The 15,652-nt window shown below is 37.8% G+C and overlaps 1 protein-coding gene across 1 annotated transcript; it reads left to right on the plus strand.

Moving 5' to 3' along the window:
• Nucleotides 1-2,937: 2,937 nt before the first annotated feature.
• On the plus strand, nt 2,938-14,221 carry LOC129268970 (uncharacterized). Its single transcript, XM_054906420.2, has 9 exons — nt 2,938-3,059; nt 5,500-5,699; nt 6,292-6,470; nt 7,646-7,799; nt 9,028-9,119; nt 10,103-10,331; nt 10,867-11,154; nt 11,484-11,641; nt 12,546-14,221. The coding sequence occupies exons 1-9, from the start codon at nt 2,989-2,991 to the stop codon at nt 13,563-13,565; spliced, it is 2,391 nt and encodes a 796-aa protein (XP_054762395.2). The 5' UTR covers nt 2,938-2,988; the 3' UTR covers nt 13,566-14,221.
• Nucleotides 14,222-15,652: the final 1,431 nt, after the last annotated feature.

Raw genomic sequence — 15,652 nt, forward strand, 5'->3', positions numbered from 1 at the left:
TTGCCAATGGGAGGATCTAGATGGCATTAGTGATCTCAATATTCAAATGCTCATAACTTTCTTATTATTCATTCAATCTTCCTCAAACTTTCAACAATATGTTTCTTTGATTTTTCTCTTTGATATGGATTCAGCTGGTTTCAAGGGTTTCATTCTCCTTTAATTTCACAAAACAGTTATATGCACATCCTGGTAGGTATGCAAATGAGGAGACTGATGACGTCATCCACTCACTATTTCTTTTGTATTTCATTATATGAAATATGAAATATTCTGATTTTCTCCTCATTGTGAAGTGAAACAAAGATTAATTCGTCCCTGAACTAGCATTGTTTTAATACTACGTGGTTCAGTCAGGTTGATCCTTATTGTCAAATCTGTAAAAAATGAAATATTGTATAATTTAAACAATAAAACAACAAAAGAAATAGTCAGTGAGGGACATCATCGACTGTCTCATTTGCATGTTACTGAGTTGTGCATATCAGTGCTGTTTTGTGAAAAATAAGCGAAATTTAAAAATGTCAAAACTTTCTCACTTTACATCCGATTTTGATGAAATTTTGAGCGTTATGCTAGTTTGATTTTTCTCTATTTATTCAAATCAACACTTTTCTCGGGTGGACACGACCTTTAAAATGAAAATCGACACTTAACTTGAATATTGTACATTTTGAGCTTACAGTAGAGTTTGTCTTTTCTATTTTGAATATCCGATGTTTATAATCAAGAATTTTAATCGTTCTTAAGAATATCCCTGATTGATAATCATGGTGATTCTTATCATAAATGCCGCGGTTAATTATTTTCTTGATCCTCAACGAACCTGCAGCCTACCACTCAACACATTATCATTCATTTGGGAATTGTTTCATGTGGTGCATGTTTTCGTTGAATCTCAGCCACATTAGTGCAATGATCAATGCATGTAACTGAATGCCCACTCAGAATGAGCTTTATCGTTTGTTCTTAGTACAGTTCCCCTTTTAACTACCTAATCCGCATGACAGACTGCGGAGACATAATACTTCCATCGACTTTTTGAATCCTATGGAATTGTTATCGATTTGCAAACAAACAAACAAACCGTAATACGAGTATAAATAAGAGAGATTCTACCAGACAATATCGGTCTATAGAATTTGCTTTTCATTTGGTAAGAGTGTACATCTGCAAAGACACAACTATAGCTGATGACTCGTATAGTCATGGTATTAAACGCTCAGATTCACACCCTTAAAGGTCAAGTCCACCCTATAAAAATGTTGATTTGAATAAATAGAGAAAAATCAACTAGCATAACGCTAAAAATTCCATCAAAATCGGATGTAAAAGAAGAATGTTATGACAATATAAAGTTTCGCTTATTTTTTACAAAACAGTGATATGCACAAGACAGTGACATGCAAATGGGACAGACCATGGTGTCCTTCACTCACTATTCATTTTGTATCGGGGGGGGGGGGAGTGGAGGACAAATGAAATATTTGGGGCAAGGGCGTTTACTCCACAAACTTTTTAATTTAATTTTCAAAATTAGGGGGGGTAGGGATTTCCACTGTCCGTCCACCTGCACCCCTCTCCCTTTCTTCCTTCTGAGTGCGCAATTACACTGCTGTACTTCTGGGTCCCGTAACACAAAGGTTAGCGATTGATCGTACGCTTGATTTTCACGATTGATTGTACATTGTAGTCAATGGAATCAATCGTAGAAAAAATGTTCTACGATCACTGCTAAGCTTTGTGTTACGGGCCCCTGGTTAAAAACAATTCATTGCAATCAACAAAGTGGATAGTGTTATCCCGCAACATAATCCACCATTCTAATAATACTGGTTCGCAGGTGTAGAGTACTAATGACTTATGAATACCTGTCAGGATTGAAGGGCATGTGTACCGCTACTAATTAAACAATGTGTAAATTACACAATGTTACGCAATCGTGTCTACCGACATGCTTTGAATCTGACTGATAATCTTAACTCTACAATTGTCGCGAGATATATTGCACGGGTGATTGCACGCATTTTAACGGTTGCCATTTAACGAAAATGCAACCAAATTTTAATTTTCCATCTATATTATTAAGGTAGCATGAATACACGTTCCCGGTTATTACACAACTCAGTCGTGATTGGCTAAAGCTTCAATTTCGGATCAAGTAAACACGAGACTTGGACAATACTGAGGATCACTGTCTTTGGACCCCCCCGACTTCTCGCTCCCTAACTTGTCTGCCCTGCACAAAACAGTGCAGATCTATAACAGGGCTGTAAAAACTGGGCTATTAAATCCGTGTTCCATGACATTTGCTCCGGCGACAATTGCTCCGATGGAAAATCTACACGTCAAGCCAAACATAAAACCTAACAGCCAAAACTTAAAAAAAAAAAAAAAAAACGGTTATCCCAATCTTTACATTCTTCAGAACTGTATTACAATCCTATAAACCTATGCCCTCAGAGACATTAAAACCAGAGCAAATGTCGCAGGAGTGAGGTCGTGTCACCTAAATGGTTCACCAGTTGGCGTCGCCAGAGGGGCCACTCCCTGAGGTGTTGAAATTACATATAGACTGAACACAACATCAAAGAGTGTAAATCTGACAACGAAAAGTGTTGCAATAACAACCATAGGTGTCGAACCAACACCAAACATTGACCACCGGGTTAAAATGACTCGTGTGGCCCTTTATAACACAATTCAACCATGTCAACCCCCCAAAGTTTTTGCTTAGTGGATTCCGTTGCTCCATGCTATCAGATATTGATCTAAAAAGAGGCATGCCGAACTGTTGAGATTTAGCCTTGAAAATGTATTCATATGCAGATGTTCTTTATAGTTGACTTGTGCTCATTATATGCTTGACAAGATAAAAGCCTATTCATCTCTCGTAACCTTTACCATTTTTGTTTTTTTAATTTTCTACCAGAATCTGCGTGTGTAAACCTCCAAGGATCGTTATCATGTTTAGATTTCAACTGTAGTATGTCATGGCGAACGGTTGCCAGCTCGGACCCGGCAAACCCGACCAGCTACACGCTCTTTTACGCTATGATGTAAGTTTATACGAATTAACATGCCATTGTGGCATTCTTAAATTGTATTTTAAAGCAAATAAGAAGCAACAGCCTTGTGGAGAATCCTCCCAAGTCCCAGGCTCAACTATATGCTAAAACCTCATGACCCTGGGAAACGAGATGCTAAAGCACCCCCAAGATTTTCCTCGGGGTGCTGCGTGTATTATTTTCCATTGGCAGCACTCCCTTGAACATGTTGAATTCTTGTAGGTGTTTAAAAATGCAGAAATGTAAGCAAAGTGACCTATATTTTCGTATTGAAATCCTTTTTTTTTTTGCTTTTCAAATTCATCTTGTCCAAAATAACCCTCATTTTTGTAGTGAAATCCCTTTTTTTGCTTGTCAAATTTACATCGGCACCCCCAGTAAAAAAAAAATCGTTCTCAGGGCCCCGTGAACCCTGGCCAGATTCCAACCCATAATGTGATATTGTGAGTAGAATAGTCGTGGAATATAGTCCCACTTGAATGACAACACATTCAGTACTCAATACATTCATACTACAGGATTTATTTTACAATGAATACCAAGTAGCCAAACAAGTACTTAGCAAAAGTAGCAAAAGAAGTACGCTCAAAATGTTCTCTATTCATTATTAGTGTTATTACAAACTGCATATTTTGTTAAAATAATACTAGCTATTTATAACCCCCGGTCAATACAAGACCCCCTTTAAATTCACATTATAGGAACAAAGGGAGCGGGTGCCAAACGAGTTTCCAATGATTATTACATACATTTCTTTATAATAATCTTAACGATTGCAGTAAACGTTTAATTGACGCAGATTTCGTTCATTCTGCAACCCAATAAAAGATAAAACAATGTTTGAATATAATCACATGTGTATCCAGATAATTATGATCTATAAAAAGAAAACGGCAATTTTCCATATTTGAAGAGAAAATACATTCTGACGCGTAAAGGGAAGAATTACACCTTTTACAAATTAAAGCTACCTGGACGCATTCCTTTTGTTATTGTAAATTTAAATTTGATCTGTTTTCCTTAAAGGACAAGTCCACCCCAACAAAATGTTAATTTGAATGAAAGAGAAAAATCCAACAAGCATACACTGAAAATTTCATCAAGATCGGATGTGAAATGAGAAAGTTATGACATTTTAAAGTTTCGCTTAATTTCACAAAACAGTTATATGCACATCCTGGTCGGTATGCAAATGAGGAGACTGATGACGTCATCCACTCACTATTTCTTTTGTATTTTATTATATGAAATATGAAATATTCTAATATTCTCCTCATTGTTAAGTGAAACAATGATAAATTCCTCCCTGAACAAGTAAAATTAGCATTGTGTAATATTATATGGTTCAGTCAAGTTGGTCCTTATTGTCAAATCTGTAAAAAATGAAATATTGTATAATTCAAACAATACAAAAGAAGAAATAGTGAGTGATGGACATCATCGACTCTCTCATTTGCATGTCACTAAGTTGTGCATAAATTATCAATGTTTTGGAGAAAATAAGCGAATATTTCAAAATGCCATACCTTTTTTAATTTTACATCCGATTTTGATGAAATTTTCAGCACTATGCTTGTTTGCCTTTTCTCTATTTATTTGAATCAATATTTTTTTGGGGTGGACTTGACCTTTAAATCATACTTCAAAACAAATGGGGTTGAGCAAAAGATCAATTAGTTCAAGAATCACACATCTAATTTCATGATATTCACGAGTAGACCACGAAAAAAAAATCCCGAGTTTAATCGTATATGTGTAAAGGCGTAATCAACATCGACCCGTTTCCATTTCAGAGAACATCTACCCAAGGGCCTCTCTCTTTGACCGGTTTGCTTACAATGTTGACGAATCAAACACAGTCAACTAGAACTCAATACAATGCACAGCCCATTAACCGAAGAAAAAAGATAAAGAGAGAGAGAGAGAGAGAGAGAGAGAGAGCGAGAGGGGGAGAGAGAGAAGGGGGGGGGGGTGGAGAGATGGTCATAGAACCCCGCCCTCCTCTACATTTCATTCTTTATGTGTAATAGTCACTAAATATAATGTAACTAGCCATCCCAATAGCAACAATAACTCGCCGGAATAGGTAATCTGTAAATAGATAAAATAGTAAACTAGTATTCAAAACGTAAAAATGAGAAATTACCTGATCTGAAAGAGTAATTTTTCTTCGCTATACAATCAAATTTTGAAGTTGTTAATTAAAAATGAGACAAAAAAGCTTCTGTCAACCCACTCAAACCGTTTTTTCGCCTATTATATTCTTCTTCTACAATCAATCAAGTTTTTGAATAGGTTGTTGGATATAAAGTTTGACAAGTTGTATATAATTTTAAAGCTTAGCATGTGACTTTTCATGCTCAGTAGATGTCTAAAAATTCATTTTGGGCGACTTATTAAATTCCATTATCCGCTTTCAATCATGCCCAAGGTATACCTCACATGACGTTGTACAGCATTGGGAACCCGTTGAAGGGTGTACGAACGTGACGAGCACCGACTGCAATGTGAGGGCGCTCTTCAAGGACGACGACGATTTCAGAGGATTCCAAAGATTTCGAATTGATTACATCACCAACGGTTCTGTGAGTTGTCGAGGCAGGAAGTTTCAAAGGGATCCTCTAAAATCGGGTATAAATATATTCTTTAATCTTCTTTCTGGTCTTTACGATCTTTTCCCATTTCATTAGATTGCAGACATTATTTTGGACGCGTTTTACCGTCAGATAGGCCTTTCTTAAATCTGAACATTTGAATGAATTAACAAGAAGGGGATTTAATTCCATGAGAGTGAAATTACGCTTTAACCAAAATGTTCTTTTAGATTTTTGATTAATGTCTGTACCTCTTTTTCTTATTCATTGTAAATGTCAAAATAAATAATAAGATCAGATTTTCCTGTTAAAAATGTTTTTTTTTATCGGTCACTTTTTATAAATGTTTTCTCATACGTTTTATCTGTCAAATGTTTTGACTCTTTATAAGCAACTGCTATCGATGCTTTGAGACAAACAACCATTTCTTTGTATTTGACAAAGCATTCATAATGTAAACATTTTGCGCTTTCAAACAAAATGTACATCTTTATGTTTTTTGTTTCAACGGTTTCAATCAGACAATGCTTTTTCATAAAATGATACCTTCTAATTTTAATCGATTAATAACATGATTTTGATATGAAATATTGAAATTGATAATTATACATATTCTTATATTCAATTAGTGAAATTGAGTGCCCCACCAATTACCCACATTGAGGCGACTTCAGAGGAGATATCTTTCCGATTGATATACCCGTCGGATAATCACTACCCGGGGCTTGATCTTCAACTCCTCCGGCAGTTTGTCAACCATAAATACCATGTTAGTATAAGGCAGTATAGCACCAACGCCACAGTTAAGGTAAGAATGCATGTTTAAAAAAAAAATCATAATTTAAGGAAAGTGTGTGTGGGTTTGCGCGCGTGTGTGTAAAGATATGAGCATTTGTATGTGAGTGCCTTGGTGCCGTGAACTGGTGGTCTAAGGTGCCCTACTACATGCACCTGTCCATGGAATTCCGTGGTTCGATTCTTCTTAGCACTGCCCTTGAGCAAGGCATTTCATCTTCATTGCCCTTTTAGTTTGCCTAATATAAGTAAGATATTCACGTATTATTGATATTAACGTGTGTGCATTTTTAAAAAGAAAATCAGTGTTAAATTACAGCATAGGTAATGTAATTAGTGTTAATATGCGAGGTGTGTGTGGGTGTGTAAGGGAGTGTGTGTGGGTGTGTAAGGGTGCGTGTGTAGAAATATATCGTGTGTGTTGAAGTGTAATAAGTGTTAGATTCATCATGGGCAAAATGTGTGTGCGCGTGTAAAGCCTATGCCTTCATGTGTAAGAAAGTGCTGTGTGTCTTCAAATGCAATTAGTGATAATTTCATCTTATTAACAGTGCGTGTGGGTTGTGGTGTATGTGTGAGCATGCATTGTGTGTATGAAAGAGGTGTGTGTGTGCAAGGAGTGCTGGTAATTCCTTGGTGTGTGCAACGTTCTGTGTATGTGAGATGAGTGTTGATTTATGTGGGTTGGGTGAGGGAGGATGTGTAAGTGGGTGCCAGTATTCGTATGCGTGTTTTTCGTGTTAGAGAGTGTGTGTGCTCACAAGGTTGAGTGCGTGTGGGTGGGTGATCGTATACTAAAATTAAATAGTCGATTTGATTCCCTACATGTCCTACAGAAGGAGAATTATGTTGTTTTTCAAGTCAAAAGGAAGATAAAAAGGTGGGATTTGAGGTGATACTGCAATTTTGAATTTGATTTTGAATTCGTTTGAATTCTGCGGTGTGTTAAAAGATATATTTGCCCAATCAACAATGTTTCCAATATTATCTCGAATAAATTGGAGTGCTATCAATAATGGTCTAGTCGATGCTGTGATCAATTAAGAAGGTCTTTCCTGGCACTGTCGGTTTTATTTTCCTATGTAATTATATCCATATGCTGTTTTCTCACCAATAACAAATCGTCTAATTTAGACATCGACTTAATTAGATGATTTTATGTGCCTTATATACACATATCTTATACAGAGTTACGCCATCAAGCATGATCTTTCTGCGATACAAAGGATATACGACCTTCTGCCTGCCACCCAATACCTGATCATCGTGCGCTCTGCCGTCTATCCACCGGTCGTATGGGGTCCTTCTGCATCTATGGCGGTTGTACAAACTCTTGAAAAACGTGAGTCGATATATTTTGTAAAGTTTATCTCTTCAGAAATAATCAATTTTTGCTAAAAATAAGCCTAGCTAACCTGTTGTGAGTAAAAGTTTTAGCAAAGGAAAAGCGATGATTCATGGTGATTCATTCCCACCCTTTTCTGTAGTGGAGCGTTGTGGCCCAGTGGATTAGTCTCCGGACTTTGAAACAGAGGGTCGTGGGTTCGAATCCCAGCCATGGCGTAATTTCCTTCAGCAAGAAATTTATCCACATTGTGCTGCACTCGACCCAGGTGAGGTGAATGGGTACCCGGTAGGAAGAAATTCCTCGAATGCTCGAGCGCCCGATAAAGGTAGCCGTGCTAAAGCCGGGGTAATAATAACAGGGCCCGCTGGGAGAACAGTTTTCGGAACTGAAGTGGCTACCCTGGGTAAATATGCCGCTATTATTATTATTATTATTACAAAATCGTGAAAATAGCCATCTTATTGTAATTTTTGCTGACCCCCAACTTTCGACTCAGTTCCTTCTTTCTGAACATTCACGCGGTCCTGTTCAATATGTGAGCACCCCTTTACCACTCCTTTCTGGAGGATTTTTTGGTTTTTTTTGTTGTGTGTGTGAGGTGTTTGTGTATGTTGGGAGGGGGGGGGGGGGAGGGCTACAATTAGCCAACTTTTCGCTTGATTTAAATTGTATGTACTTTGGTCAAGGCGTGTCCTTGCAGGGCTTTTATCATTACAAAGATATTTAAAAAATAACATGTTGACATTTTAAGACAAGTCATTGCCTTGTTGGTTATTTTACACCTATTGAGAACGGGAATTATCACTCCGCATGTCGGTGGTTGTCTTCCATATATCACTGGCGAACAGATGGGCAGGGGGGGGGGGCTTTACGCCCAAGAAAAAAGAGGAAAGACAGAAGGGTGAAATATATTATTTTCTGAATATTATGTCAAAATATTTCTAAAAAATTTGAGTTTTGTAATAAAATATTGAACTTTTTGAAACCTCGTTTTGTTGTATTTGTCATTATGATTAATGTCAGAGAATAAAAACGAAATCTGTAGAGGGATTAATTCATGATGTTTTTTATGAGCTGTGATTAAACACGTGAGTGAATGGGGGCCTGTATTACCAGTGTGTGCCCTATAGTACGGCGACACTTTGACTGAACTTATGGTATCTCCAAAACAGTTCGCAAGTCTAATTACAAATCGTCTTTCTCGCTACTTTGTTCCCTTCAGCACCTTCGATAGGGCCCAGTAATCTGGAGCTTGTGAACAGTTCTTTTTCATGTTCAGCACCGGACCAAAGAGAGATTATTATCACGTGGAAGGTATGTATAACGTATACCATCGAAATTAATCATTATGTTACATTAATAATAATCCGCTTTTTATATAGCGCTTAATACATCGGAACGACGTGTCTAAGCGCTCTACAGATATATTATTACCCCGGTCATCGGATTCAATCAGTCATTCCCACACACAATGTGTGCACATCCTCCACTCCCTGGGGAGTATTGATCGTTGTGGCCCAATGGATCAGTCTCCTAACTTTGAAAAAGGGCCTTGGGTTCAAATCAGAGAAGCGCCATTTGTGGCAAAACACGAAAGGTTGTACGTACTGGGCACTGTCGCTGTACACAGGAGTGGCACAACTCTTCCATTGGCAGATTGGGGGAAGAGTGGCAAATGGAAGTAAACCTCCTCCAAAAGGAGTATGGTTTCTAGTGATTCAAACCCAAGTTTTCTTGGTCTGGAATTAGGCCCAGATAGTGTTATTTCATTCATCTTAGACATGTATCTGATTACGCATTATGTAGGCCTACCCTATAAAATGAAGGCCACTCCTTTAAAAACGAAAAAAGTCATGACTATGGTCACCAAGAAGTAAAGCGCGCTCATAGCTACTTCTTGAGTTAGAGGTCATGTATTCGAATGGCTGCAAATATCACAGACCTTTAGAAACGGCACCCTTACTGCTTGCCAGCAAAGTGTTTTAAACATTTTGGAACAGGTGATACTTATACCTCGGTCACATGTATGACCTACGGCGGCCGTACGGCGAGTCGAAAACAGCCGTTTTATTCATTTTTATTCAAACCACCTATAATTATGTAGCTGGTACAACAAATGTTAAAACGGCTGTTTTCGACTCGCCGTACGGCCGCCGTAGAGCAAATGTGACCAAGGTATCATTCTGCAGGATTCGATGGCAGAGCCATTGCATACAACTGTTAATCGCTACCCGGCGTAGATAACATACGGGCCTGTGAGAAGAATACCGCTCCCAAATTTTCTATATCTCTCGCAGGGAGTTGATGAAGAGTACTGGAACGGAGAGCTACTGTTTTACGAAGTACGGGCTGTGCTGTGGGAATCTCAAGAAACCTTTACAAGCCGCTTGGTGAATACATCATCGACTATGGTATCTCTGAAAGGTCTGAGTAGGTGGGAAAAGTTTGACGTGGTGGTTTTTGCTAACAATTCAGCTGGTGGAACAAGGAACAACATTCCTCTGCAGTTGAAAAGTCATGTTGTAGGTATGTATTTTTCAAAATAAAAATTTCATTGTCAGTTTCATAACTAACGTGGTACACTAGAATCCCCCATGCAATCAAATTGACAATCTAATCTTGCGTGAGAGCAGCTCTGCTGTCTCTTCTCAGTTGAGCCTGTTGAGTTATCTTTTTAAATGTCGAAATTCATGCTGCTTGGTTTTTCTTGAAATGCCTATTCATGAATGTCATGCTGTAATGATAAGCGATGGATATTTTTGAATAACGAACAACGTTGAAAGATAAACAGATTGGGCGATAAAAATACTTATCGTGATCAGGTAAGACGACAATGCTTCTCTGCCTTTCCATCAGGTTTCCTGCACTATTGTACAACATGGATATTCGTTGATTCAAGTATTAAGCTGTGTGCTGGTTACCTCTCACAGTCTAATGCCATTTTATACGTAAAATTATGTTTTATGTTGTTTCATTGAAATTGATCATGCACGTAAAACCAAATAGTGAAATTTTAAAACTAAAATTGTACTTTAAAAATCATTCCTTGTTACTTTATCAGACGAGCGAGGGTCACAACCCCAGTCAGTAACCGTCTCCAGAGAACGCAAGAGCAGGAGTGTCATAAAATGGCAACCTCCAGCGCAATACGACGAGTGCATCATGGGATACATTATCACGTGGACAGATGGTCAAGGAGCGGAGCACCACGCGATAGAAGTCGGGAACAAGTGGTTGGGTGTGATAGGTCACGTGACAAAAGCTAGAGTGACGCCATTACTGAGGAAAGATTACAGGAACGAACAGACCGGGGTCGCGTTGATGTATATCGGTGACAAGGCACTTGGAGGTTGGTAGATGTATTCCTGACACGATAGATGTAGAAGTATACAGATAATAATGACTCATTATGAAATAAAAAATGTTAACACCAAGTAAAATACCCTATTCAGAAATTCCTAGTTGTAAAATAAAGTAATAAGTCACTATATACTGAAATACGTTTTTATATTTCATTCATCCATATCATCACAGCAAAAATGCTACTAAACTGATATTTGGACATATGGTGAAATGACAAGATCAGCCAAGACGATACAGGCGGTCTCATAAGTTTATTTGAATCGATTATAAACGGCCTTATATAATTTTATGTTTCTTGATTTATTGATGATCCAGGTTCTGGCTTTAATCTCTGGTTCCTGCTTCTGATTGGAGTGTTGGTGTTCATACTGGTGGTTACCATTCTGATCGTAGCTAAATGGAAATATATCAAACTACGATGGCTGAAACCTCAATTCAAAGACGGCTTCAACCTTGAGCACAACAAAGTCCTGGTAAAACTCTTTATATTAAGCCGGTACAGTCATATCAGCGAAACCAACTTCATACCGACCACTGGAATCCATTACGTCATCTCCAGTGACATATACCATCATCACACCATCGGTCGGTTTGGAGTCGGTTTCGTTTTGTCTTTGATTATATCATAGTAAACAGCGTTCTGTAAAGATTGGTGGTGATTTTTTACCTGATTGCTAAGAAAGCATGAATGCTTGTAAGCAAGCAACCAGAGGACCGACGGCTTAAGCTCCTCTCCGAAGGACCTGGTACTGAGGATTAATGCCTTTATACCAAAGGGCACTAGCGCACCAAGTGGGAATCGAACCCGGGTCACCGGAATACGAGTCCCCCGCTCTAATCCTCTCTATCTAAGACCCAAAAGCTCTTTCTAATATATGCTTTTATCAGGTGGTGGTGGTGGTAGTGATGTGTGTGTTTGTGTGTATAGTTAAAAGGGGCATTTTCTTCCTTTTCACCCAGTATTAACCGGGGACGACCGACAACCGATGACGTCCCCAGTCTGGAAACCATGCCTTTCAATCCCTCATCTCATTCTTAACCGTTTGATGAGCACTATTTATAAAAAGATCTAATCCGGTCAATTAAACTTGGTTTTGTGTGACGGGGTAAGAAGCGGCCCCAATTAGCATGGGTAGCAAACTAGGCACACGTTATTTCTGAAGATGACATACGTCCTCTCTTTGATGACAGGGTAGTCCTAATTTGTCAAATTACAAAACTGTGTGTGTGTGTTTTTGTGTTTACGTTTGAGAGAGAAAAGAGGGAGGATTGACAGAAAAGAGGGAGAGATAGAAAAAAATGTGAAAGTGTGAAGTTATGAGGGTGTACTTTGATAAAATTAATCCCGTTTCTCTCATGTCGTGTAACATTTTACAGAAACCAGCCTTTGATCGCCAGGTGTCATACGAGCCATGCCTCCGCCATGAGAAAGAAGTCTTTGACACTCCGTCACCAGGTGTTCATAACCCGCATGAACTGCCACCTTGGAGTCCAGACTTCGAACGAAGCCCAAGATACGAACACCAGGTTCCCTTGCTCCATCGTGGATTACCCGTAGTGGATGATATCGACGAGGTCGACCTTCCCCCAGAGACGGAAGACGCTGTCTTTGAAGCCAACGCGGTGCATTCTTCAAAGGACCGTGGTAGTGAGACCGGTTCAAAGTCGGACTCTGCTATTGATACACTGTCGGCTAGTGATGTTGAGTACGATGATATTGCAGCACCGGTAGCACCATCCGATAGCGGGTATATAACACACAACAATCTTCAAGATCATCTCCATGCTACAGCTCACATTGATGATTATACAAGGACCGGTGTTAGTGGATATGTTCCTCTTAGTTCCGCTGTAGGCTCGTCTATAGAATCAGACCGAAATGTCACAAGTAACCCTAACACACCATCCGATGATTATGTAACTGAGCAGATCGATACATATACAGTAGCAGGAGTCAGTGACCAACCATCGACTCACAATTCGCCTACAGGTCCAGGAAGAGCCATTAGGGAAGACATCGATCCTACCCCGTATGACCCACATAATCCGACAGAACCAAAGGCCGGAAGGGGAACCCCTTCGCGTCCTTCACTTCATCCTGGGAAGGCGCAGATGGTGTCGTCTCCGTACGTATCCCACTCTGAAGTCATGCAGCCTTCGTCCTGGAGTTCTGACAGAAGTGGTGACGACATAGCCGACTACTCCAAGCAGACCATAGCTCATACACCCACAAACAATGCACAGAAGACACTTCAAGAAAGTGCTCTCAAATCTGACAAGCAAGAACCGGGAGAAAAGTTAGGGCAAGAGGTCTTATCCTCTACAACTGACGAAGACATAAAGACCCTGCAGAGAGAGCGAGTCAACGTATTACCCGTTCCCGAGGAAGTTGTTTAAATGTATACATTTTCTTATTGGATGATTATTCAGAATATTGTCCCCGCCAAGAAAAAAAAACATTCTGAAAGTCATGTATGACCAGTGCCTGAAGTGACGTTTTGTCTCTGTAATGATCGGCTCGTAGCAAGCCAGTTATCCTGAAATGCGCCTTAATATAGTGAGCCATATTAAGTAATTTACTGCTCACATGGCTCATGAGGTAAGATGTTGACAAATTGTAGTTGTACTGATGGATTCAGGCTTTTTGATCTCGGGTTGGAAATAATCGTCATTTTTTCGCAGTATATACATATTGTATATACGACTTATATGATTAGGATATAATATGAAACATTTTAGAACCCTTGCAAAGATTGACTGAAACGGCAACTCTGGCAGATACTTGCGATTGCTTGATTTCTGTTCATCGTGCCCATGTTTTGTGCAGGGTAAAATCTCATAGTTTGCCAGTTGTTCCATGGTTGTGAGACACGGATGAACGTATAAACATTAAAGACCAGTGTTGGGCTCAATTACTTTCTTCAATTACAATTGCAATTACGTACTTGAGAAGATGTTCAATTACAATTACTTTTCAATTAAATTACTTTTTTTTGAATTACAGTTACCAAATACTTTTGTCAATTACAATTACAACATAATTTACTTTCTAGAAAAATCATAAATGAAACCAATGTTAAGTCTGTACATAGTACCACCTTTTTCAACATACTTCTAAGTTACGGAGAAACTGACAAGATGAAGGTTTGGGTTAAACAGCAGGGATTGCAACTTTTACTTTCTTTTTAATACTGAAGCAGTTGACATAAAAAAGGTCATGAAATTAAATCATAAATTAGGTAAGTTTATTGTACAGTAATTGAGTGTAGAAAAGTTATTGACAATAAATGAAGTCAATTACATTGTTTTGTCGATTACAATTACAATAATTTTCCCTTTCAAAACTTCAATTACAATTGCATTTACTCAAAAAATGTAGCAATTGATCAATTACCTTGTAATTGAGCCCAACCCTGTTAAAGACCTAATTATGAAATTCAGTGTAATACGATTATCGGCCAGACAGACATTACACAACGACGTGTCGTTGTATATCAGCGCGGCGCCGCCAAGAGCAAGCCTTGTTTAGATCAAAGTCGATCATCAAAGTTGTTACTCAACACTATCATCAGAAGCTTAATACCCGTATTCATATGCAACGATACAGATGAATTGCTAGGTCGGACAAAGTCATTTGTTTCTTGGGTCCGGTATGAGGTAGCTTTCATTTCCGAAGCTCTGTTGATGTATCTTTATATCCAAAGCAAAGCCGAGCCGTGATGTTGAATGCTTCTCAGCTCCTAAAAGTTGTTTCCTTGCTATGTCACATCTTTAGATTTAAATAAAAACAAACTATTCAACAAACAAGGCACCTCAGTCTAAATTTACAGAATAATTCTTTAACAAATTTGCCTTTCAGAATACCAACCACAATGACAATGTGTTTTTATATGTATAGTCTATATAAACATATATATATATATTATATATATATATATATATATATATATTATATATACATATATATATTATATATATATATATATATATATCATATATATATTATATATATATATATATATATATATATTATATATATATATATATATATATATATATATATTTTATATATATATATATATATATATCTATATTTGATATATATATATATATATATATATTATATATATATATATATATTATATATATATATATATATATATATATATATATGTGATAATTTTTCTGGTTCTTGTGATTTGGATGCACTTTTCCTTCGACTTTCAATAAATGCCTTTGCCATTATGCTTTCTCGTATACAGTGCCTGTAAATAGATAAATGTACAGAGACTCGAAGTGTACCGAAAATTGCCTTTTTTGTCCACTTATAATAAGTTCTACAATTGCTTTATCAGTACTAGAGAGTAATTATTTTTAAAAGAGACTTTCTATATAGTGTTAGTACTAAATTAAATGCTTACATTATATATTATAGTTCGGTTTGGGTTGAGTTCTGTCATGGTGGTAATTGCATCTAGCATCTG

This window comes from Lytechinus pictus, chromosome 10, assembly GCF_037042905.1.
Source record: "Lytechinus pictus isolate F3 Inbred chromosome 10, Lp3.0, whole genome shotgun sequence".
Taxonomy (NCBI): Eukaryota; Metazoa; Echinodermata; class Echinoidea; order Temnopleuroida; family Toxopneustidae; genus Lytechinus; species Lytechinus pictus.